This window comes from Melospiza georgiana, chromosome 5 (genome assembly GCF_028018845.1).
Source record: "Melospiza georgiana isolate bMelGeo1 chromosome 5, bMelGeo1.pri, whole genome shotgun sequence".
Classification (NCBI taxonomy): Eukaryota; Metazoa; Chordata; class Aves; order Passeriformes; family Passerellidae; genus Melospiza; species Melospiza georgiana.
Window position 1 is genome coordinate 66,829,888 of NC_080434.1, and position 26,020 is coordinate 66,855,907.

Below are 26,020 nucleotides of genomic sequence, written 5' to 3' on the forward strand. Positions count from 1 at the left end.
TGGTAAGCAGATCCCAGAATAGCACCTAATTGTGAACAGTTTGAGTATAAATTGCACAGACACCACAGCAGCCTTACACTCTGATGAAAGTCCTCACTTACTGTTGGGTGTTTTAAGGCAAGTCATTTGCCTTACAAATGGCTAAAAATCATATTGATCATTTTCTCAGAGGAGCTGTGAGTTTAACTTGTGAAATGAAGCAGTTTTTAGGAATAGAGTACAAATCTCTACAGGTGCATCACACCAGGTAGCAGATGACTCTCTCTTGGTTTGTAATGATTTGTATTCATTTTCTTCAGTATCACTCTTGCCTTTGTTAATAATTCTTGGGAATCTCTTTCCTTCCTGACGAGCTGCCTTGTGCTTTTCCCCAGTTTCAATATGTGTCCCAATAACTGCTCCGGCCAGGGGGAGTGCAGGCTCAACAGCAGCAGCCTGGCCCCACAGTGTGAGTGTGCCGAGCGCTGGAAGGGAGAGGCCTGTGACATTCCCTACTGCCCGGGGAACTGCGGCGCTCCGGAGCGCGGCCACTGCAGCCTCAACGGCTCCAGAGCCTGCGTGTGCTCTGCAGGCTGGCAAGGTGAGTCTCCTGCTGGGCACACAGAGCTCTGGGGATGCATTTTCTGTGTTTGGAGCTGGCACTTTAACTGGGAGGACGTGGGAATGTTCTGCATGACAAGCATTAGCATTCTGACTAGGAACAGAGTACCTGCTTTTTAGATTTAAAAGACCACACTTCATATGGATGGATGGATGGATGGATGGATATGCTGGAGAGGAGGACACAGAGAAGCTCCAAGGGCTGCAGCCTCTCAGCTCTGGAGGCAGTTTGGGAGAGCTGCGGGTGTGGAGAAGAGAAAGCTCCCGGGAGACTTCAGAGCCATTTCCAGTGCCCAGAGGGCCTCCATGAGAGCTGGAGAAGGATGTTGGACAAGGGCCTGGAATGCCAGGACAAAGGGGAATGACTTTAAATTGAAACTAGGCTGGTTTACATTAGATATAAGGAAGAAGTTTTTTACAATGAGTGTGATGACACCCTGGCACAGGGTGCCCAGAGTAGCTCTGGCTGCCCCTGGATCCCTGGCAGTGTCCAAGGCCAGGTTGGACACTGGGACTTGGGGCACCCTCTGGAAGGTGTCCCTGCCACAGCAGGGGGGTGGAAGGGGATCTTTCCAATCCATCCCAGTCTGTGATTCCGTGGTTTTTAACAATTGCTTTTAAAAGCCACCATCCAAAGAGGGACTAACCTGTGTTCTACAGGCATCCCTTCGAGTCTCATTCCTATGCCCCTGAAGCAAATTTGAACCTGGTTGCCATAGCTTAACTGTTTGAGCATGTGAAGTGTCTCATTCTCATGTCCAGCTGAGCTGATCAGCCATTCCAACTTGGCAGTGATCTGGCCTGAACACAGATATTTGCTTTGCCAAGACCTACTGATATGTAAGAATTAGTCCCATGTTAAATGCAACCAGCTACAGCACTAGCAGGAGTTTGACCTGCAGCTGAAATACATGCTTTGGAAAAAACCCATTTTTAAACCTTCTTTTCCCAGGTCCTGGCTGTTCAGTTCCTGTTCCTGCAAACCAGTCGTTTTGGGAACGGGAAGAATACACTCTTCCAAAACTTGCCAGAGCATCTCACAAAGCCGTCATCCATGACAATAAAATGTGGATTGTTGGAGGCTATGTCTTCAATCATTCTGACTCTCAGAAGGTTTTAGCGTGAGTATAAACCCAGATAATAAAAACTAAAGATAGGAACTTAGATTTGAGAGTTATTTTTAGGAAATGCCACCTGACGTGCTTTGCTTTGGTCTGTGCTTCATCTCTGAGGGAAAACAGCCATAATAAAAACTCAGGCTCATGTTTGAGATGGGGGAAAATCTTGCTAAGGGGTGCTAATTTTGGAAAAGAAAAGCATAAGGTTCCTGATGTTCAGGGAGCTTTTGATTCATCTGTGTCTGTCAGCATTTAACTATTCTCTGTATATTTCTGGGCCAGCTCTTAAATTATATCTAGCCTCATATTCAAAGAGGGTAATTTTGCTTCAGTGTTTTTTAGCCCTTCTCTATGTTGTGTTTGTGTCACTTGAGTTTTTGGCTCCTTAATTAACACCTACTGATGACTCTGGATGGTTATCCACAGTGGATGGGACACCAAACAGGGAGTGGCATTAGGATGAGGGCATTTATGCAATTGTTTGAGGAGATGTAACAGTAACTAAAATATAAAGTAATAATAATGTACTTCATGGAAATAGTCCATTTAAAAAACCCCAGCTTTTGTATTGTATTAGGGCAGATCTAGACAAAAGCTGGACTTTTTTCCAGAGATACTCGTGTACCTTACTTTGATGGACCTAAGTGAGAGCTGTGTATTCTGCACTCACATCCGGAGGTAATAGTTCTTATAGGGGAAGAGGAGCTGAAAACACACATTTAAATGTAGAGCAGTTGCTAGTTGCACCCACAATTTACTCCTCCAAAGTCACACCTTGTTTTTTAATAGGATACCCTATGACTTTGTTGAATGCTTTCTCAGAGATGATTTTATCTCACAAGGCCCTTAGCTTGGCAAATATAGTGCCTTATTTTAAATGAAAAGCCACAAGCCATTTTCAGGGCAGAGGGTTTATGTTATTTTAAGCATGAATAGCAAAGACATAATTAAATAGTGCTTTTTAAGTGCTGGCAGAGTTTTTCTAATCAAATAGTTGCAAATTACCTAAGTTTAGTGTAAAGTTTTCCTACTTTTTTGAGGGAGAGGTGGTGTGGGTTGTCACAGCTAACTCTTGGGTTTATATGGAAAAGAAAACAGGGCAAAGGAGATCAACCTATGGATGTTGAGTAACAGAGCAGGTTCAACTGTTTTTTTTTAACCCATAAGTAGTTTGTATGAGCTTTGTGCATGCTGAAATCATGGCAGGATTTATTTCAGTAAATAATTATATCTAACATACTATATTGGTAAATAATTTTCTCCAAATCTTAGAAAGGACAAACAATCATATTCTCAGCGTTAATACCTATTCCTTGGAAAGTAATTCAGTTTTAATTATACAGGTATGATCTCATTTCTGAAGAGTGGCTTCCACTGAACAGCTCTGTGAACTCAGTAGAGATGAGATATGGTCATTCACTGGCGTTGCACAAGGTAAGTTCAGTGCTCCAGACTCACTTCCCAGCTGATTTCCCTTCTTTTCTCCTGCTTCGCTCTCCTTATCCCACGTCAGCCTTGCTTTGGGAGAAGTGTTCCTCCTTCAGAGACTTGTCCCTGCTCAGCCCAGGCTGTGCCCTTGTGCTCCAGGGAATCCTTGGGTGGCTCTCCTAGGAAGTTTGCAGTGTCTCTGCCTGTGTGCTTCTTCTTTGCCCTTTTTCCAGAGATTTTGAAGATGACTTTTTGAGGCCAATGAGTCCATTATTTCCTTCTTGCTGTCTGTGCTGACAAGAATGCCTGAGGCTGAGTTTGCTGGAGTTCCCCAGCTGCCTTTTATGTAGATCACATGAATATTTTTATGAGCTCTGTTGTCCAAGACACCAAAGCAGTGCTGGGGGATTACGGATTTTTGTTACTTGATCTGCAAGTAAATTTGTGAATCTAATCTTCCAGCATCTGACACAGCAAGTGGATTTGACAGTTTTTACCTCCTTTCTCACTTGTGTGCCTTGCTGTAAGTGCAGACTCTGTGAGAGCAGGATAGCAAAGTCTGTGGAAAGGAAATGAGGTGATCTTTTATTGATTTTTGGGTTTGGAATGTTGTTAAGCTCAAACAGTGCAGGCCAGGGCAAAGCTTAATCGTAAGTACTCAAAAAACTCCTCACTGTCATTCACAAACAGAGCACTTGAAGAACCTCAAAGCATGGAAATTCATCATGGAATCACAAAATGATTTGGGTTGGAAGGGAGCTTAAAGATCATCTAGTCCCAGTCCCCTGTTGCAGGCAGAGACCTCCCACTGTCCCAGGCTGCTCCCAGCCCCAATGTGCAACCTGGCCTTGGGCACTGCCAGGGATCCAGGGGCAGCTGCAGCTGCTCTGGGCACCTGTGCCAGGGCCTCACACCCTCCTGGGGACAATTCCCAACTCCCAATATCCCATCCATCCCTGCCCTCTGGCAGTGGGATCCAACCCCTGTGTCCTGTCCCTCCATCCCTTGTCCCCAGTCCCTTCCCAGGGGAGTTTATTAGGTAATTTCAGACCAGTAGCTCCAGTGCTTCCCAAACAGCAGTTTCCTAATGCTGCACTCCCTGCCCTCTGTGCCTTCTCTCAGGATAACATCTACATGTACGGCGGCAAGCTGGACGCCACGGGGAACGTGAGCAGCCAGCTGTGGATGTTCCACATCCCGCGGCAGAGCTGGGCCGTGCTGGCTCCCCGCGCCAAGGAGCAGTACGCCGTGGTGGGGCACTCGGCACACGTGGTCACCCTGAGGGACAACAGCACCGTCATGCTGGTGCTCTTCGGGCACTGCCCCCTCTACGGCTACATCAGCAACGTCCAGGAGTACAACCTGCGTGAGTGAGGGGGAGAGGGAGGGAGGGCAGCCTTCCTGTGCAGGAGTGCAGCCTGTGGGAGTGAGGGGGAAAGGGAGGGAGAAAGGGCAGCCCTCCTGTGCAGAAGTACAGCCTGTGGGAGTGAGGGGAAAGGGAGGGAGAAAGGGCAGCCCTCCTGTGCAGGAGTACAGCCTGTCTGAGGGAGGGAGAAAGGGAGGGCGGGCAGCCTTCCTGTGCAGGAGTACAGCCTGTGGGAGTGAGGGGGAAAGGGAGGGAAGGAGGGCAGCCCTCCTGTCCAGGAGTATAGCCTGTGGGAGTGAGGGGGAAAGGGAGGGAGAAAGGGCAGCCCTCCTGTGCAGGAGTACAGCCTGTCTGAGGGAGGGAGAAAGGGAGTGAGGGAGGGCAGCCCTACTGTGCAGGAGTACAGCCTGTGTGAGTGAGGGGGAAAGGGAGGGAGGGAGGGAGAGCAGCCCTCCTGTTCAGGAGTACAGCCTGTCTGAGGGAGGGAGAAAGGGAGGGAGGGCAGCCCTCCTGTTCAGGAGTACAGCCTGTGGGAGTGAGGGGGAAAGGGAGGGAGGGCAGCCCTCCTGTGCAGGAGTACAGCCTGTGTGAGTGAGGGAGAGCGGGCAGCCCTCCTGTCAGGCCCTGCCAGTGGATCAGCTGGTTTGGATGTTATTTAAATGACTCGTGTTCAGATTGCAAAACACAGACAAATGTGTTCTCCTCCTCCTGTTTGTATGTACAAGAGTTGAACCTAACAGATTTGTATAACCCAGTGAGCAGGCAGCCACATGCCTCCACCTTTATACACAGTGTTAGGTCCCAAAGATATAAAGCTGTAATTGAGAGGTAAAGCAGGGCAACTCTGGAACAATTTAGATTAGTTTTCGTCTCTCCCTCTGATAAAACAAACGCTTCTGAAATTGTTTTTTAATTCTGCAAATATAATAATGGCTGTAACAATTCAGACCAAATACCTGCTTAACCTGACACCCACGTCCCCAGCAGCAGATGCTGTGGGAAACAGGTGCTGAATTTCTGGATTCCCATATTCCTGATAGGATCTGACCCCCATATCCTGGAGTAGTCCAGGCTCTGATTCTCGGATTCAGAGAGTTCTAGTATAAGCACTGGAGAAGCACAGGAGGCTTTCCAGGCAAACTGAACTTGTACCCAGCTCAGAAATGGAGACACATTGCTGGCTCGCCAGACCATGTCAGGATTGTAGTTAGGCACAGGAAGTTCACAACAAGAGTGTGCTGGTTATTCTCAGGAATAGTGACCTTGTCTGCACTTTGCTCCTGCTGTCCTTGTCCTCCAGTCATGCTGATCCAGAGGATCTGCTGGAGCCTGGTTCTCTGGAGTCCATGTGAGCAAGATCTCTTCCTTTCAGAGAAATCCAGAGAGAACCAGGCAGTGATTTGTTTCTGCCATTGTGATCTTGCAGACTGTTCACTTCCTTTGCCTTTGGTGTGCCTGCTCTGGCCTGTAGTTGGGAAGCTTGTATAGGGTTTCATTCAGCACTTACTACAGAGATTTGGTGTGTAATGTGATGTGTGTAATGTGGTATTTTTATTTCACTTGCCATTATAATATGTCTAAAGTGCTTCAGACCAATGTTATTTTAGTGAGTGAGATACAGGATCATGAATCACATATTAGTTTTTAACTGCAGTGTTCTTCACAGTCAGACTTGGCTTCAGTGCTGTCTGGCTTTATATATATATTTATATATATATAAAAAGTAAAAGTGCTCTTGAGTCCCATTCAAAATCAAGTCACAGTACTGGCATTTTCATGTCATTGAAATGAAATCTATTATTTCTCTACTTTTTATTTCTCATTTACTTATCTTGTCTGCAAAATGTAAAAAATTACTGTGGAAGAGCTATTTCTGCTCCAATTAAAAATACCTGGCAATGCTCCTTGACAACAGACTTTTTGAAGGGGAATATTTTTGGATGTGAAGTGATAGAGACAGTGTCTAGATCTGAGTCAGGGGAATCCCAATTTATTTCACCATGTTGTTGATGAGTTATTAATGGACAGAAATGAGCCATGTTTTGTCACTTGCTTTTCAGTGACAAATACCTGGAGCATCTTGCAGACGAGCGGAGCTCTGGTGCAGGGAGGGTATGGTCACAGCAGTGTTTATGATCCAAATACAAGATCAATCTATATCCACGGGGGTTACAAGGCCTTCAGTGCCAACAAGTACAGGCTGGCAGATGATTTGTACAAATATGAAGTGGATTCCCGCATGTGGTAAGTTGTTGTTCTTCTTTTTCCTGTTTACTGCCCTGCCAGTTTTGTTTGTAGTGAGCAAGAGAATGGGTATTTGATGAGGGTACAGTGGTTTATATCTACCTGAATTCAGGATAGATGCTGTGCTCTTGGATCTCTTGTTTTTATGTCCCCTTATGAATAGAGAATGATATAATCAATATAATCAAGGCTGTGAACAAGCCAAGAAATCCATTTTAATCTATTGTTTGATTCAAGCTGAAAAGAAAAATATTTGATGTTTTTTTCTTGCTAGCCATACAGCCTGTGCATATTAGTGCACTTACTGCAGTCAAGCGAGTGATAATCCATTCTACAGTTAAGACTGTAAAAGAATTTCTATTATAACCCTATTTTCTTCTGGCTCTGTAACTGCTTGAAACATTCATTTCTTAAGCTGAAATCTTCTGTGATTTATTGCTGCCAAAAGGTGAATTTTATTAAAAAGCTATAGCCACACTTCACGGCCTGGAGCAACAGAGATGAAATACATTGTCCTTAATTCTGTGTTTTTCTAAATGTTGATTCTAAAGGCTCCTGACTGTCTTTTGGGTTAACACATGAAAATTTGAGTCACTACATCTCTTATTGGGTGTTAAAATAGCTTGTGTTTCTGCAACATCTGTTTGTGAGTCTGTACTGATGAGGAAGGTAATGAGTGACTAATTTCCAGCCCCCCTCCTTCCCACTCAGTTGTATGCACAGAAATAACCCCACTTCCTCTCTGGATTAATTTGATCTTCCACTTCAACCACGGAGTGGACAAATCTGGCTGAGTAGGCAGAAACTTAAGAAATGTGACATTGTTCTTCCAAACTCCTGCAGCACCAATTTTCTTTTGTCACATTTATTTTGTCAGTCTGGCAAGCCCTGTTGAACAAGTGGAGAGTGTAGGACTGTCTCTTCATCTCTATCTCTGCCTTTTTTTTGTGTCATTGACTCTTTTCTTTTATTTTTGAGTGATTTAGGCCCTCTCTTCCTTGTTAAATCTCATGAGCTTCCCATGGGCCTTCTTCTTGAGCTCTTCCAGGCTTCTCTGGAACAAATCCTGTCCCTCAGGTGTGTTGACCACACACTCAACTTGATGTCCCCTAGTGGAAGGGACCTTAAAACTCAACAGATTCCACCCCCTGCCATGGCAGGGACACTTTCTGCTATCCCAGGTGCTCCCAGCCCCAGTGTCCAACCTGGCCTTGGACACTCCAGGGATCCAGGGGCAGCCCCAGCAAATCTGGGAATTCCAGTCCAGCCCCTGCCCACCCTCCCAGCCAGGAATTCCTTGCCAAGATCCCAGCCCAATCTCCCCTTTCCCAGTGGGAGCCATTCCCTGGCTCCTGTCCCTCTGTCCCTTGTCCCCAGTCCCTCTGCAGCTCTCCTGGAGCCCCTGCAGGCCCTGCCAGGGGCTCTGAGCTCTGCCTGGAGCCTTCCCTTCTCCAGGGGAACATTCCCAGCCCTGCCAGCCTGGCTCCAGAGCAGAGGGGCTCCAGCCCTGCAGCAGCTCCGGGGCCTCCTCTGGGCTCTCTGCAGCAGCTCCACGTCCTCCTGCTGTTGGCCCCAGGGCTGGGGCAGCTCTGCAGGTGGGCTCTCACCTGAGGGAGGGGCACAGGGACAGAGTCCCCCCTCTTTCAACACAAATCCTCTCAGAAAAGTAGGAGAATCCTCCAAAAGATGACCCTCTGTGTTCAGTGCGATCAGTCCTACTGATGGAAGTTGAGATTGGTGGTGAGTTTGATTAGTGCTTCCCATGATTTAGTCTCCGATGAGCCAGCATGTTGTACAGGTATTAACCTGTAGGGCTTCGTTTTCAGGAGCTGTATAGATCTCCTAAAATAGAAATTTTAGTTGTGAGCAGAGGTGCTGCCCAGTGTGAAAGACTTCTTTGTGTTGCTATAAAAGCAGAGTTACTACAAAATATTGGAGTCTTCCCAGGCTGACTATGTTCAAAAGACAAGTGTGAAAACTTGGGAATCCCTAGGGAAAGAACTGATGATTTGAAGATCCACAGCTTTGGAAAGAGGCTCTCATAGGTATATTTCTCCTATAAATTGGCAAGGCAAGTGGAAAGATGAGAATGAAATTACAGGTAGAATTGAACAATGTGGAATATAATTGTTAATCAGCTCATTAGGAAAAGTAGTTAGATACTATCCTCGCCCTCAAAGTGTTCTTCAGCTTGGATTTATGGAGTGTTTTGCCTTTGCCAGGTACTCAGCAGTCTCATTAATAGATACATTTTTGTTTCTGAAGGACTATTCTCAAAGACAGCCGATTTTTCCGCTACTTGCACACAGCTGTGATAGTGAGTGGGACCATGCTGGTGTTTGGAGGAAACACTCACAACGACACCTCCATGAGCCACGGAGCCAAGTGCTTTTCTTCCGACTTCATGGCCTATGATATCGGTAAGTTCTTGCAGAAATAATGACAACCCCCAAACACTTGGCTGTTCCCCAGGAGCTGTCCTCAGTTTGTCTCCAGAATGCTGGTTTATGGTGGGAGTGTTATCCCAAATGCTGCTGGGCACAGGGATCTGCAGTCTGGAGGAGCTCATAACCTTGCTACAGAATTCCAAGCATGTGAGGGGCAGTGATTTCTAATTACAGACAGGAGCAGTTCCTTTGTTAACAGTTTGTACACCACCATTTTTACCACTAAACCATGTCCTCAGGTGCCACATCCACGTGTTTTTATGAACACTTCCAGAGATGGTGACTCCATCACTGCCCTAAGCAGCTTATTCCAGTGTTTTGCAACCCTTTGCATGAAAAAATACTTCCTGATGTCCAATCTACATCTTCCCTGGCTCAACTTGAGGCTGTTTCCTGTCCTGCTATCTCAGCCATAAGTCTGTTCTGATCTTTTGATTGTGTTTTAATCTATGATGTGTCAAAAATTCAAGTTCTTAGGACAGTTACAAGCACTAGATCCTGCTGAAACTCCACCTGTGCAGTGCACTGCTTTATTCAATCATAAAGCCAAGTTATTAGGTTGCACTTGCTGAGTTTCAGTGGCCAGGAGAGGGCAGCATTTATTTGTGGATTTGGATGCCAGAGACTGAGTTTAAGAAGAACAAGGAAGGAAGAGGTGAAATTACATAAAAGAAGGTACATACACAGATAATTCACACTGGGGAAAAACGCCCTTCTGTACTCTGACATTCGCCTTTTGCTCTCAGAGTGCCCTGAATGTGGCTTCCCTGAAATAGTCCTGTAAACCTGAAATATCCAAGTGACTGTCCACCAAGATCTCACTCCTGATTTGTGAGAGGAAAATGCAACAGAATACTTGGACCATCAGGGTTTGGTATCCCTGTGCCCTTTTGCTTTCTGTTATAGCAGTCATTCCATCGTGCCTCCTGTGATTTCTAGCTACATCTCTCTGGAATCTTTGTGTGCTCCTAACTAGCATTATTTTGATTTTTTTTTTAGCTTATTTTGATTTTTTTTTTAATTGAGGAGTTAAAATGAGGTATTTGACGAGGTTGGATGGGGCTTGGAGCAGCTTGGTCTAGTGGAAAGTGTTCCTGCCCATGGCTCAGAGCTGGAATGAGATTGTTTTAAGGTGCCATCCAGCCCAGAGTAATTTGTCATTCTGTGGCAGTCATAAACAGTTTGATTTTTTTTTTTAAACTTTGGTAGCAACTGTGATAGGTTTTCTTTCTGCATTCTGCTATCTGCCCTGACCTATTGAACCCTCTGTCAGGTGTAAAACACAAATTGCATTAATTTGACAAAATATGCCAATAGTGATGTTCAGGTTTAGGTAACATGCTACATGACATGAGTGATGTAGTCAACGTCCCCAGTTCTTACCAGATATACACTCATGTGTGGGAGCTTGTATTGGTTTTACCTCACATGGTGGGTGAGAGGTGTTCTTGAGTCCCCTCATTCCTCAGAGAAGAGATTCTCAGCCTGAAAGGAGCAGCTTTTTTTGTTTTCTTTTCCAGAAATGAGGCCACTTCTGTTCTCTTCATTGCAGGAGCCATTGTGCATGATTTCCCTTATCCTGTGTGATTAGGGAGGCATTAGGGCGGTGGCCCATCACTTGTGTCACAGCAGAAATGCCTTTTCAGTGCTTCTTCATGCATGATCTGTGCAGCAATTAATGACCCTGGTCATGCTCCTGTTGGTCTCCATGGGAGTAAGCCCAAATAACTCCCCTGTTATCTAACCCTCAATGTTCCCAAGGCAAGGCCAGTTGATACTAAGAGCCTTCAGTGAAGAGGCTTAATAATTGTCTTTATTCCCTACTTTTATAGTATACTCTCTGCCTGGTTTGCTAATTTTTTGCATCTTCATGATTAGCCATCATGATTGATATTAATCACAGTGATGGTTGGAAGACTGGGGAGAAGTGGAATTAAATCCAATCTGAAAAAAATGCTTCAAAGCCAGGTCTTCTCCTTAACCTTTGTCATTAAAGCTTATTTTGGTAGTAACTAATTTTATTTACATCATCAATTTTTTCTGGTTTTCCCTCCTCAAATTTCCAAGTAATCAGAGCACATGCACTGAGTATTGGGAGGACATAAAATCTTTTTTCTGTGTGGGGCAATGCTAACAGCTTGCACTGAGATGTGTGCTGGGGGTGAGCAATAAAAATTCTTGACTGCTTCTTGTCCCTTATCCTCTACTTGACCAGCTTGGGGCATATTAAATTCAAATTGTCCAGGTGCTGCCTAGTTTGGGAAGGTTTCAGGATAACAGTCCAGCTGTGTGCATGTTATTCTCCATTCTCAGGACAAGCCTTTGGACTGTTGACATTTGGGTTGGGTGGGCACTTGGGCAGAGCTGTCTCTCAGTATTTTCCCTATTTTCTGCACACTGAAATGGCCAATTAGCTCTTCCTATCCCCAAAATTGGTCTCTCTGGCCTTTGTCAAAGTTTCCTGCTCTGCAGCAGCTTTGTGTGGAAAAATGCCTCACTTAATCCTCCACCTGCTACTTAGGTAAAGGTGTTGCTTTTAAATTGATCTTTTCTCCCTACAGAAGAGAAACGAAAACTTTTCTATTTACCCCATGAAAATTCTGATTCTGATGACAAGCACAGGCTGGATGGTTTTGTAGCTGATATGTTCTGTTTGAAGAGTGTATTTCATAAATCCCAGCATTTTAAGTTTTAGGTTAAGTCAGGAAGGAGAAGATTCTTGGTAGTCTCAGAATTACTTGGTTTCTCCAATATTTGATCTCTGGTTAAAAATGGCAAAGAAGCTTAGAAACCAAAATATTCCAGGCCTTCTGTTGATCTAGAAAAACATTATTCTTGGCCTCACATAACACACAACTTGATGGCTGAAAAGTTGCAAATTGCTGTCCAATTTTTCTGAAGTCTTCTATTAAAAATTGGAACTGTCATATTTAGCTTGGAAGTGGTGCTGGGTTAGGTTAAATTCTTTGAAGATGGAGCAAATGACATGTAAAAATAAATTCCAAATTCACAATTTATCAAAGTACTAAATCTTTGTCTTCTTTTTTTTAATCAGCGTTCTTGAACAAAATTGCTCTGCATCTGTTGTTTTATCCAAAAATTCTCCAATTAAATTTAGTAAAAAAATAAAACTTTGGGGTTTTTTGCCCTTTCAGTTTATCCATGGACTAGTTTGGTTTGTGGGCTTTTTTTTTTCCAGAGGGTCACACCACTACTCAATGGTTCTATCTCATATTAAAGAGTCTTAGGAGTATTTGAGGGCCCTGTAGATCTTTACAGAAGATTGACTTTTCTGTCTTAATTGCATAAATTGCATCCAAGTGCCTCTGGGATATTGGCCCCCAAGGTGATCCATTCCCTTTATGAAGTTTAAGTGTTATGAATTGGACTGACTTTTCCTACTTCTGTTCCTTTGCTCAGTGGGTTAGATGTTTCTTAATTTGTTTTTTTTTCCCATGCTGCCCAAAGAAAAAAATTACCTGAGAAACCAAGTGAAAAATGAAGCAGAACTTACAAATTTTATGCTAATAGAAAAAGATGGAATAATCTAACATTGTATTAAAAGAGAAAAACAGCCACAAATCTTTAAGCTATGATGAGTGAAAAATATTTTTAAAAACATGGATATCTGCCCTCTAGGAACATAATGGCAATAGAAAAAGTTAAAAAAAGATAAGCCTCTGTTCTCAGTGATACTGGTTTGGGGCAAAACTACAAATAATTCATGTATAAACAGATAAAACCAGAATTTGTTACATGGTGAAAAATCCTACTAGTAAAGGAGGAAAAAACAGTTTCTTCTTGTCCTGTTCCCTGGAGCAGAGCCCGAACCCCCCCAGCTGTGCCCTCCTGGCAGGAGCTGTGCAGAGCCACAAGGGCCCCCTGAGCCTCCTTTGCTCCAGGCTGAGCCCCTGCCCAGCTCCCTCAGGGATTGTGCAGCCCCTTCCCAGCTCCCTCAGGGATTGTGCAGCCCCTGCCCAGCTCCCTCAGGGATTGTGCAGCCCCTTCCCAGCTCCCTCAGGGATTGTGCAGCCCCTGCCCAGCTCCCTCAGGGATTGTGCAGCCCCTGCCCAGCTCCCTCAGGGATTGTGCAGCCCCTTCCCAGCTCTGTTCCTGCCCTGGTCAGGGCAGGGCCAGGGCCTGTCCAGCCCCTCAGGGCCTTTGCTGAAGGATCTCAGGTGCCTGGGGATCTCTCAGGAAGAAACTGCTTTGTGAATTGTCTTTTCATTGTCCAGAGAAACATTTCTGAAATGGCTTTTTTCACTTGCAGCCTGTGATCGATGGTCTGTGCTGCCTCGCCCGGCTCTGCACCACGATGTCAACAGGTTTGGGCACTCTGCTGTGCTGTACAACAGGTGAGGGCACAGGTGTTCTGTAGGAATGGGCACTGCTGTGCTCTACAACAGGTGAGGGCACAGGTGTTCTGTAGGAATGGGCACTGCTGTGCTCTACAACAGGTGAGGGCACAGGTGTTCTGTAGGAATGGGCACTGCTGTGCTGTACAACAGGTGAGGGCACAGGTGTTCTGGGGCTTTGGGCACAGGTGTTCTGCAGGGGATGGGCACCAGTGGATGAGGAGCTGCAGCACAGGCTGAGGGTCTGGCACAAACCCCCTTGTCCCCTTTGGACTGCCCCATCCCTCGAAGGGTCCCAGACCAGGTTGGATGGGGTTTGGAGCAGCCTGGCTTAGTGGAAGGTGTCCCTGCCCATGACAGGGAGTGGAAAGAGGTGGGATTTAAGGTTCCTTCCCACCCAAACCATTCTGTGAGTCTCTGAAAGTTTTCAGATATTCACTCTTGTAATGCCTTTAGTATTCAGCTGTTCCTATCAGCCCTTCTGTACTGGGCTAAACTGTCCCAGCTCACTTAGTTTTTTCAATAATTTGATTTTTTGTCATTATTTTTATATATATTTCTATTTTTTAGTTATTTAATAATTGTGCATTTCAATGTATTTCACACCTCTTTCTTAGCTGCACTGACAACATTTATTTCCAAATCTGAATTTCCCTCATGCTTTTTAAAATTTGTCTGTGTTTCACTTTACACACCTTTTCCTGTGGGGCTGTTCTTCCTCAGGCACATGATGTTCAGTATTTGGGTGAAATCTTAGGTGAGATTTTGGCTGTTAGGCCTTACAGACTGTAGTGATATCCCTGCTTCCAGATGAACAGCTGTTATTGGATCAGTGCAACCAAGTTTGAGAAATTTATTTCATAGGAGTTCTAAAATAGAATGAAAATCATAATACAACTACTTAAGATTTAAGCAGAACTACTCTTTTCAGCTGCCTTGGCCCTTCTTCACCATATTTTTAAAGGTGCATTGACAGACACAGATGCACAGAGAATTTTTGTGTGACGTTTTTGTGTAACTGTTAAAATTTAGTGTTTTTTCTGGTGCAGCTGGGATACTGAAGGAGGCTTGAAATCTCCCACTCCTCTCCATACAAATTATTGGTATGAGGGTTGTTTTGGGTTTTTTAGTTGACACACTGACTCTGCTCAGTTGTTACCAGACACGCCAAGTGTGGTTTTCTTACAGAGGAGCAGAGAGAGTGACAGCAGCAAATTATTTTGTCACAGTTTCTGAACTCTGGTGTAATGCTGTGGTAGAATCTCCCCAATTTTTATCCTTCCTCTGTGTCTTGCCAGTGTGGACTACAAGGGGATCCCACATTTTTCAGCATTTTATGTATAATCGTGTTGATCAGGTCCCCTCAAAGTTTTGGCTGGAGGGGGAGATAGTTTGATGACCTTGAGTAGCTTTGACTCTGTGTTGAGTCTCTCTGGCTTCTCCGAAACAGTGAAATTTGTCTGACCTTTTCTTTAGTGCCTCCCTTAACCAAGAGCTATTTATTTGGATTTATATATGCTGGCACGTAATAAAACACTTTCTCAGACCTTAAATCCCGTTTACTGGAGCAGTGCTCTGTCCATGAAAACAGTTGTGAGCTTTTCTCTCTTTGCTTCCATGTTGTCCAGCACCATGTATGTGTTTGGAGGCTTCAACAGCCTCCTCCTGAGTGACATCCTGAAGTTCACACCTGAGAGATGTGAGGCTTTTGGCAACGAGTCGTCCTGCCTGGGGGCTGGCCCCGGGGTCAGGTGTGTGTGGGCTCTGCGCCCTCCCCGCTGCATCCCCTGGGAAAAGGCAACACTGGCGCAGCAGCAAAAGGTTTTGGAAGACTGTCCTCCCAAGCCAGGTAGGTGTCTCCTTCTTTCTGTTCCCTTTTCTGGAAGGTGGGCAAGCTTTTTCTCCTTCCAGACTCCTCCTGTGTTAATTGTGTGCCATTCCAAGGTCAGGTTTTACACGGGGGGCTGTGGTTGGGCTTCCATGTGTCCTGGCAGCCCTTCCTCTGGCCAGAGGTCATGGAGATGTGGAAGTGTTTCTATCTCCTGCTCCTGAAGCTGCTTGTTCATGAGAGTTTTTTCCTACCCTGCTGCTTGTACTTATTTTTCTATCCCTAACAAGCATCACCAGCCAAGAACCAGGCCTGGACCATCATTCTGTAAATGTTTGCTCCAACAATTGACTTTGTGAGAGCCAAGAATTGGCTGAAGAGCACCATGGGGCAAGGAAGGGCATCTGGATCTGATGAAGTTATCCTGTACTCTTCAAAAGAGCAGCAGGGATACTGCTTTAGGAAAAGTTACTTTGTTTTTTTGGCAGGGGATTGGTCCCCGATGATCTTTAAGGTCCCTTCCAACCCAAACCATTCTGGGATTCTATGATTCTATGTATAGAGGCAGATAAAATCAATTCATGTTTTAAGATCTGATTCCTGTGTTTCCCCTTAGGATAATTTTAAACAACTTTATCCTGATACATTCATTATACAGCCCTTGATTCTGTAACAGATGTGCAGCCTTTAATTATTTAATAGAAACTGATGTAAGGGGACATTGCCTTGCTGGGCTCCCAATGCACAGTAAATTTTCACAAAACACAGGCAATAAATAATTGGAAAGATGAATGAAAAGTTCGAGCTTCACATGAAAATGCTCCACTTGAAAGCCAGGCTTGCAGGAAGATGGGCCTGTGCTGGGGGATGGCCACTGTCCCTGTGGATATCCTCTGGCATCACTTCCCTGGGCATTAACCTGTGCTTCCATGTCTTGGTGCATTATTTTCTGGTGGTGTGTTTTAGGGCTCCTTGGGCACTAAAAATGATTGCTGCTGTAAATAAAAGCAATCTTCTATCAGTTCAAATACATGAAAGTACCTGATTTTAGTTGCTAACAGAAAATCTGCAGGCACTGCTATTTGGTTGTGTCTTTTGCTGTAAATAATCAAGTTCTTAGAGCTCTGTCAGGAAATGCCTGTTTTTGGTCATGCAGGTTTTTTTCTTTAATAGCTGTAGACAATGAAAAATGTGATCAGATTACAGACTGCTACAGCTGCACAGCCAACACAAACAGCTGTCAGTGGTGTTCTGACCAGTGTATCCCAGCACACAACAACTGCACAGAGGAACAGGTAATGGCTCTTAACACTTCCCTCGTTTAAATTTACCCTTTGGAATAGCAAATGTCCACATTTCCATCTGTCAGTGTTATGATCCCTGTTTTGTTATTCCCAGTGCATATCTAGCTCAAAAGTGCTACATGTTTGAATTTTTTCATTTTGATCCAAGGGTTTTGCATGGTATTTTACAATGAATTTAGGAGGAATGCTGTGGGCAGGGGAAGAGTTGGAGGTTTCACCGTGATATGATTATCCATTAATCACATTTTGGGTTTGATATCAATAGGACTTCCCCTAGAAAAAACAAAATAGCCCTCTTGTAAAAGCTTTAGTACAGAAAACATATCAGGCAGTGTTTTGGGGGAATATCTTGGATAACCAGTCCAGGCTGTGCCCAGTTCCACAGCTTTTGGATATATAAATTGCCTTGTAGAGCTGGACTGTGATATTAGTATTGTAATCATGGCTGTTATAAACCCACATGGCTGGATATCACAAAAAGTCTCACCTGTGCTACTTATTTTAGGTTCCTGTTACTATCTATGAGAATTGTCCTAAGGATAATCCTGCCTATTACTGTAACAAAAAGACAAGTTGTAAAAGCTGTGCCATGGATCAAAACTGTCAGTGGGAACCCAGGAATCAGGAGTGCATTGCTTTGCCAGGTAGGTACTAGTACCAAATTCACCCACTCCAAAAGTTGTTGCAAGTTTTTAAAAATTTTTGTTGGTTTTAACCCCAAATCTGTAGTTTATAGTGTTAATATGGAGCAAATAGTGCTGTTTAATCATATCAGTTTTGGTATGACATTTAATTTGTAGTAAATCCAGCAGGTCTGCTGGAATATTTTTCATTCCCAGTTGTCTGAAGAGGACTATGATCACTCGTATAATTATTAGGCTCTATGTCATCTCTCCCTTTTCATTTGATAAAAGCTGTTGATAATTGGCTTCTGCAAGATATTAGATTTAATAATGCATGCTATTTAATTTAGAAACTAAAATTGTGCAAAAGCATAATGGCACATACTGGACAAATGAGGCAAGTAAGACCTGAAGTGTTTGAGGAAAATTCTCCTATTAGAGTGCTTCCAGTGGAGCTTACAGGAGTTGGTTATTAGTTCCCTTGCAGTAATTTTTTTTTATCCCAATGACTGGGAGAGAAATACGGGATCTTCAGTGATTAACATTTGTAGGTAATAAAATATAGAGAAAGGGGAGAAAACTCATGAGACAGGACATTTTAGTGGATGTGGAAAGGCTTCCCCTAGGACAGGGTAGGTCTGGACATGTCCAGGTCTGGTGTTTGCCAGTCTGCAGCAGTTTAAAAAAGAGGAGACTTTAAAGAAGAGAAAAACATCTCATCTTTGAAAGTGGGAAAAACATCTTTTAGGAGCCTGTTTTATTTGATATAGAAAAGGGGATGATCTGATCATATGTGTAAAAAGATCATCTGAGAAATTGACACCTGAGAGCTTTTCCATCTGTTAAGTCTGAATTCACATTGGAAATGCCCATCAGGTTTTTTTCTGCAAGGGAAATAATTAATCACAAAGTGTAAGGAGTTCTTCAGTAGTGAGGTTGTGCTCCAGTTGAAGGAGGGATTAATCCTGGAAGTTGGTGCTGTGGACAGGATTAGCACAACAACCCTCTCATGCCAAAAGGTCCCCTGACAAGTGTGGGTGAGTAGGTGTCTTTAAGACATCAACAAAACACAAATTCAGTTTTTTCCCCTCTTTCTCCTACAACAGTTTTACTGTACAGCATTGTAATAGGTGCTTTGATTACGTACGAATGCTGATGTCAGACTTCAGCTCCCCTGAACAGATTTCCTTCTCCTCTAATATTATGTATCAACACTTCTCAGCACACCTCTAAGTCATACTGCCTTGGGATGGGGCTGTGAGTATTTCTTAGTGGTAGGGGTCATAGAATCATTAAGGCTGGAAAATACCTCCAAGATCATCATCATCAGCCTCTGCCCCAGCCTCACCATAGCCCTAAACCACAGCACTAAGGGTCATGTCTGCTCATTTTCTGAACACTTCCAGGGGTAGGGACTCCACCACTGACCTGGGCAGCCTCTTCCAATGCTTGGCAACAAATCCAGGGAAGAAATTTTCCCTGTTACACAACCTAATCCTCTCCTGGAACAAGTTAAGGGCATTTCCCCTCCTCCCTGGGAGCAGAGCCCGACCCCCCCAGCTGTGCTCTCCTGGCAGGAGCTGTGCAGAGCCACAAGGGCCCCCTGAGCCTCCTTTGCTCCAGGCTGAGCCCCTTCCCAGCTCCCTCAGGGATTGTGCAGCCCCTGCCCAGCTCCCTCAGGGATTGTGCAGCCCCTGCCCAGCTCCCTCAGGGATTGTGCAGCCCTTCCCAGCTCCCTCAGGGATTGTGCAGCCCCTGCCCAGCTCCCTCAGGGATTGTGCAGCCCCTTCCCAGCTCCCTCAGGGATTGTGCAGCCCCTTCCCAGCTCCCTCAGGGATTGTGCAGCCCCTTCCCAGCTCCCTCAGGGATTGTGCAGCCCCTTCCCAGCTCCCTCAGGGATTGTGCAGCCCCTTCCCAGCTCCCTTAGGGATTCTGCAGCCCCTTCCCAGCTCTGTTCCTGCCCTGGCCACGCTCCAGCCCCTCCAGGGCTCTCCAGAGCTGCCCCAGCACTGGAGGTGCCCTGGCAGTGCCAGCACAGGGACGCTGTGGCACTGCCCTGGCCCTGCTGGCACCACAGAGCTGGCACAGCCCGGGGGCCACTGGCTCCTTTCCCACCTGGGCTTATGTTTTTTAATGGTTTTTTCACTACCTTGATTGTTGGGAAGGTCACCTTTGTCTCTGGGTTTAGTTTCTTTCCCCTCCTTGTCCCCCAGAAAACATCTGCGGAACAAACTGGCATTTGGTTGGCAACTCCTGCCTGAGGATCACCAACGCCAAGGAGAACTATGATCATGCCAAACTGTCCTGTAGGTCCAACGGTGCTTTACTGGCTTCTCTCACTACCCAGAAGAAGGTGGAATTTGTTCTGAAGGAGCTGCAGAAGATTCAGTCTTCAGTGAGTGCCTCTCTTGTCCGTCCCTTGCGTTATAAAGCTGTGGCTGTGGAGAAGTCCTTGCTGGAGTATTGTGTGCTCTGTACACAATGGAAATGCCTCTTAACCAAAACCAACTGATTTTCTTTTGAAATTAAGTGTACCCCTCTGGGTGCTTCTGAGCTGAAATTGTAGAGAATGTAAATGGAAAGGATAAACATAAACATGCACAGTTCCTTACAGGGATCACTTTCTGTGCTGAAATCACACCTGCATTTCCCGGGTGGAATACTGGACTGCAGCAGGAGCCCTCTGCTGGTCTGTGCACAATATTTGATAAATAAAAGCCCCTTTGAGGCACTGGAGGTGTTTAATGTAAAGTGTTATTTACTGCACTCAGAGAAGCTGCTGTTTAAAATGTCACCTTCTCACTCCACAGAGCTGCTTGGCTTATTGGGCGTTATTTGGGTATCATTTAGTGGCAGGTGCTTTTCTGTCAGCCCCAGGGAGAAGTGAATTGGAATTTTTCCCTCTTCATGCATCAGTGAAAGAAATACATGTTTTTTCCAGTCCCTGGGTGAAGAAGGGAGGTGTTCAGGGCAGGTTGTGTAGGTGGTGCTACAGCCCTAACAAAGAATGATGCTGTGCATCTCTTCTAAAATCCTGGATTTGCCTGGAAAGCTGCTGTGGCCTGATGGCACATCAGAATAACAACTCCTGGGTCCCAGAGGCCACTGTGGGGAGAATTCTCTCTAGGAAAAATGAGGTTGGAGGCAATAGGATTGCTTTTTTTCAAGAGAGAACATGCTTCAGTACTTAAGACAAATATTCCCCTGTTAAAACACGAACATTCCCTGCCTTGATACCCTTTGTAATTTTAAAGTGGAATTTCAGCATTTACAGTGTTTTAGAGGGGAGTCAATTTAGCCAGGGAAAGGTAGGGTGCAGTTTAAGCAAGATTGTTCATTAAATCTTTTGTAGAATGAGGAAGCCAAGCCTGGGATACTGTAAAAAATACATGAGTCTGACAGCTCCAGGTGTTTCTGGATATTCCAGTAGCTGACTGTAGAGTCAATTCCTGAAGACACATGGTAGCCCTTCCCTCATAGTGTTTAAATCTTTACACAGTGTAAAAAGGAATTGTTAATTTACAGGGTTCTTTTTCCACCTACAGAGTCCTTTGAAAAGTGAGCCTAAAGAGACTAGGAGCCTGTTTTAATGGATATTAGGATAGAATGCTTATAAGGTGGGAAGGTGTATCCTGAGCTGATCCCAGCATGGGCAGCAGGGGAGGGGGGACTCTGTCCCTTTGCCCCTCCCTCAGGTGAGGCCAGCCCTGGTGATGGCAAAGGCAAGGTGGGAATTGTGTCCCTGTGCCCCTCCCTCAGGTGAGAGCCCACCTGCAGAGCTGCCCCAGCCCTGGGGCCAACAGCAGGAGGACGTGGAGCTGCTGCAGAGAGCCCAGAGGAGGCCCCGGAGCTGCTGCAGGGCTGGAGCCCCTCTGCTCTGGAGCCAGGCTGGCAGGGCTGGGAATGTTCCCCTGGAGAAGGGAAGGCTCCAGGCAGAGCTCAGAGCCCCTGGCAGGGCCTGGAGGGGCTCCAGGAGAGCTGGAGAGGGACTGGGGACAAGGGACAGAGGGACAGGAGCCAGGGAATGGCTCCCACTGCCAGAGGGCAGGGCTGGATGGGACCTTGGGAGTTGGGAATCATTCCCTGTGAGGGCAGGCCCTGGCATATGGTGCCCAGATTTGCTGTGGCTGCCCCTGGATCCCTGGCAGTGCCCAAGGCCAGGTTGGACACTGGGGCTTGGAGCACTGGTGGCTGTGCTGGGGGAGACTCTGCTTTGCAGTTGCTCCTTTTTCAAGTAAACTGTGTGTAGATGTTTAGTAATAACAATAAAATATGTTGGTGTTAGCATGATATGCTTTGTAACCCTGTTGTTGTTGGAAGCTGCAGCTCTAGGGTATAAAAGGGCATAAAATCGGTTTGAAGTAGGTGATGTTTACTTATTTTAGCAGTAAAACCATGTATTATATCAACAGAGCTCAAATGCTCCTCCCCAGAATGAAAGTGTGCCAAAAATAAATTGCCACTAGAAATAGTTGTCTTATAGGATCTTTATATTATGAATTTTGTGTCCAGCAACACTACTTTAGATTTGACCTGCTTCTTTATTTCTAGCCCAAAACTTTGACTCCATGGGTTGGACTGAGGAAAATCAATGTCTCCTATTGGTGCTGGGAAGACATGTCCCCCTTCACCAACACCCTGGTCCAGTGGCTTCCCGATGAACCCAGTGATGCTGGATTTTGTGGATATTTAGCTGAGCCTTCCCACCAGGGGTTGAAGGCAGCAACATGTATCAATGAGGTCAACGGCACTGTCTGTGAAAGGCCAGGTAACAGCAGCTGTCTGCTTGATTTATATTTCCTGGAAGGTAAAGAGAATGCAATTTGTTACATTTTAAACCAGCTGCATTATGACTTTGCCAAAGAAAAATACTTCTGAACAAGAGTCTTGTGTATGTATTTCATGCAGGAAATAGAAATTTTAAAAATAGCTCACTATTTACGCTGTTAACTGTAAAATATTTGAAGTACATTATTTTAATTTTTTTTTTCTTAATTGCATACCTACATGTGACATTTAGGGTAATTATGGTATGCAGCATTCTCCTGTTTCAAAGAAATAAAAAATTAATAGTAACTTTCTGATTGAATTCCCCTTTTTCTCCTCCCCTGCTATGTAGCCAGAGGAGGATTTTATCAAAGTTTGAAATTAATTGGCTAAGACACTTTGGAGATATGAGAACTTTGAAAAAAACAATCTATTTGCTTTTGGGAAAAGTCTTCCAGCTTTATTGAAACTGCATATCTTTTCAGATGGCTTGGTCTGTTAATTCTCCATTGTAGCTGATCATTTCTGAATACCAATTAATACCTCTTTAAGTGTTAGGGAAGTTGGTTGATTAAAAAAAATATTAAGTACACTGCAGCAGTTGAAATCATTCTTTGTGGAAGAGCAGGATGCGAATCCTGAATGTGGAACCTGATCTCAAATTCTGTATGTTTTCACTTGCAGCACTTGGGTTTAAGCTTTGTGCTGGCTTTTATGGTCTGAGAACAGTCACTTGAAGCAAAACTTAAAGCATTGGCTCAGAGTACAAACTGTTGAGTTAGTTCAGTGCTTGTTTGATGTCTGGAACTGATCTAATCACTTAAAGCATGTGCCTGTGAGCTCATGTAAAACAGGGCTCTGCCCTGCACTTTGCTGGGGAGGGTAACTAGGGAATGCATCAGCAGAACTGCAGAGAAAAAGAGACCACTGCTCCATGCCCAGGGCAGCTGTGGCTGCCCCTGGATCCCTGGCAATGCCCCGGCCAGGCTGGACACTGGGCTGGGAGCACCCTGGTGGGGCAGAGGGAGGTATCCCTGCCATGGCAGGGCTGGGCTGGGATGGGATGGGATGGTCCCTAGGTCCATTCCCAGCAGGAGCAGGGCACGGTTGTTCCTGGCAGAGCTCTAATCCTGTCCTCCCCACAGCCAACCACAGCGCCAAGCAGTGCCGCACGCCGTGCGCGCTGCGCGCCGCCTGCGCCGAGTGCACCAGCGGCAGCTCCGAGTGCATGTGGTGCAGCAACATGCAGCAGTGCGTGGACTCCAACGCCTACGTGGCCTCCTTCCCCTACGGGCAGTGCATGGAGTGGTACACCATGAGCAGCTGTCCCCGTGAGTCATGGTGCTGGGCTGGGGTGGGGGACAGGCCGTGGAGAGCCCTGAGGGGTGTGCTGGACATTCTCAGGATGGAGGGAACGAGGCCAGGCTGGGTGGGCCTTGGAGCACCTGCTCCAGCCAGAGGCTCCTGCCCATGGAGAGCCCTGTGGGGTGTGCTGGACATCGCTGGGATGATGGGGATGAGGCCAGGCTGGATGGGCCTTGGAGCACCCTGCTCCAGCCAGAGGCTCCTGCCCATGGAGAGCCCTGTGGGGTGTGCTGGACATCACTGGGATGATGGGGATGAGGCCAGGCTGGATGGGCCTTGGAGCACCCTGCTCCAGCCAGAGGCTCCTGCCCACGGAGAGCCCTGAGGGGTGTGCTGGACATTCCCAGGATGGTGGGGATGAGGCCAGGCTGGATGGGCCTTGGAGCACCCTGCTCCAGCCAGAGGCTCCTGCCCATGGCAGGGCGTGGAACAACACCGCCTCTTTCCAACCCGAAACATTCTGCAATTGCCTGATTTTCAAATCCAAATCAGGGTTTACACAAGTGTTTTATTCTGAAGTATTGTCTACTTACAGACTGTAGTAGGAATTCCTACCTCATTTTAAAGAAATTATTTACTTTTTTGCCCCTTTTAGGTAGATGAGAGCAAACTGCAAAATCTTCATGGGACTTTCGAATAGTGTGTTTTCCTTTCAAAGTGGAGTAAAAGGGCCTAAAAACTTAAAACAAAATTTTAAGTTTTAAAAAAGTGAAGATGTAGAAATTATTTTATTTATGTTGAATTCTTTAGGAGCTGGGTGTGAGCAGGGGCATCACAAGTAGCTCAAAATGTTGCAAAATAAGAGATGAAGAAAATTAATTTAAGGAACATGAAAGTATGAACTTCCCATATTGCCAGGGGTCAAAAGTTGGAGGAAGCATCAGGCAGGAGATGAGTAAGCTAAAATAATGGAAAACAAACTTTTTTTTCTTTTTGAAGGCAAATATTGTCTATTTAAACATCAAAATAGAAAGTCTGCTTATCTTGCAACACCAAGAATCCAGAAAATATTTTTCAAGATGGTCTAGGGAAAGAAATATAAAAAGCTTTAGTATGTTAAGAGTTCGTCACCCCTAAAATCCAATCCCATTAGAGAAAGGAGGGGCTAAAGGGTGGAATTTTATTTTCCTATTTGTATTCTATGCTTTTTGCCTCAGCTAAATACTTGAAATAATAGCATGTGATACTGAAATGTGGTAGGAAGAGGCTCCAAGTGACTAAACTGGCTGGTTTTTAGCCTTTGCCTCCAGATGGCTCATTTGATCATCCTATCTATTTTAAATAAATCAGAGATGTTTTGTAGAGCGAACATTAACCTCTAGTGTTAGAGGGTGGTGTGTAATGGTTCGAAAAACCTGTGTGTGTGTTGTGCTGTTTTGTAACTCATTGACTATTGGAACCTTTGTTAATAGTCATCTTAGATTCTGGAATAAATATGCTGATATGAATGAACATGTTGCTGTGCATATCAGAATAAATATTTCTAGATTTGATGAGATAAATATTTTGGTGAGATAAAAATACAGTTATAGAATACATTCTGCATTTTTTGTTGCCTGTGTTTGAGATTGTGCTTTTTTCCCACAATTTTGTATCGTGGTTTGTTTTTTTGTAGCTGAAAACTGCTCAGGGTACTGCACTTGTGCTCAGTGCCTGGAGCAGCCGGGCTGCGGGTGGTGCACGGATCCCAGCAACACCGGCAAGGGCAAGTGCATCGAGGGCTCCTACCGGGGGCCTGTCAGGATGCCCACCCCCTCCACGCCAGGGAAACACAGCCTGGAGCCTGTGCTCAACGTCAGCATGTGCCCTGCAGAGACCAGCTACAACTGGTCCTTCATCCAGTGTCCAGGTAAAGAGCAGCGTTTCACTGTCCTACGTTTCCACTGAGTGCAAGGGGAGAGAATTTTCAACACTATGGTGGTGTCTTGTGTTCCGTCCTGTTAATGGAGGGGGGAGAAGAGCATGGAATATAAGTAGGAATTACACACTTGGAGATGGAAGGGGCTGTGAAGCAGCTGAACTGCGCAGGTTTGCTGCATGAAGACATTTATTACTTGGGAGAAATTTTTCCTTTCCCTACAGATCTTTACGAGATTTTAACTTTTGTTTGTTTATTTATTTTAAGTCTGTTTGAAAGGAAGGCACATCTTCCTTTGAAGGTCATTTTAAGTGTTAATAATGCTTAGTATGATTTTTAACTAATGTTTTTGACACAAAACCAACACTTCTGTCACCGACATTTTTTCATAAAAATCCTTTCTTTGGGATTTTTCCTCTTCTGGGAAGCTGAGGCCCCAGGAAGAGAATGTAAACAATGGTTCTCTGCTGCTGTGGAATGCAACAGGTGCAGCTGTGATTGGTCTTCTGTGAGTGTTTGAATTTGCTGACCACTCACAGGAGAATTGTCCTTGTTTTCTGCTTGGACATAAAACTATTGTTATTGATTCGTATTCTGTTCTTAGCTTAGCAAGCTTCTGAACTTTTCTCTCTATTTCCTTATAGTATAGTCTTAATGTATTATATATCATAAATTAATAAATCCAGCCTTCTGATCATGAAGCCAAGATTCTCGTCT

The 26,020-nt window shown here is 45.1% G+C and overlaps 1 protein-coding gene across 1 annotated transcript in view; it reads left to right on the plus strand.

Annotated features, from left to right (window-relative positions):
* The window catches only part of ATRN (attractin), a 154,970-nt gene that overhangs the window by 51,093 nt on the left and 77,857 nt on the right, over positions 1 to 26,020 (plus strand). Inside the window, exons 5-18 of the mRNA XM_058024020.1 lie at positions 375 to 580; positions 1,553 to 1,721; positions 3,062 to 3,152; positions 4,269 to 4,512; positions 6,573 to 6,756; positions 9,022 to 9,176; positions 13,474 to 13,558; positions 15,187 to 15,407; positions 16,560 to 16,681; positions 17,196 to 17,334; positions 19,527 to 19,708; positions 21,865 to 22,081; positions 23,226 to 23,411; positions 25,061 to 25,294. Coding sequence (XP_057880003.1) covers positions 375 to 580; positions 1,553 to 1,721; positions 3,062 to 3,152; positions 4,269 to 4,512; positions 6,573 to 6,756; positions 9,022 to 9,176; positions 13,474 to 13,558; positions 15,187 to 15,407; positions 16,560 to 16,681; positions 17,196 to 17,334; positions 19,527 to 19,708; positions 21,865 to 22,081; positions 23,226 to 23,411; positions 25,061 to 25,294 — 2,435 coding nt within the window. The remainder of the gene's footprint in view (positions 1 to 374; positions 581 to 1,552; positions 1,722 to 3,061; positions 3,153 to 4,268; positions 4,513 to 6,572; positions 6,757 to 9,021; positions 9,177 to 13,473; positions 13,559 to 15,186; positions 15,408 to 16,559; positions 16,682 to 17,195; positions 17,335 to 19,526; positions 19,709 to 21,864; positions 22,082 to 23,225; positions 23,412 to 25,060; positions 25,295 to 26,020) is intronic.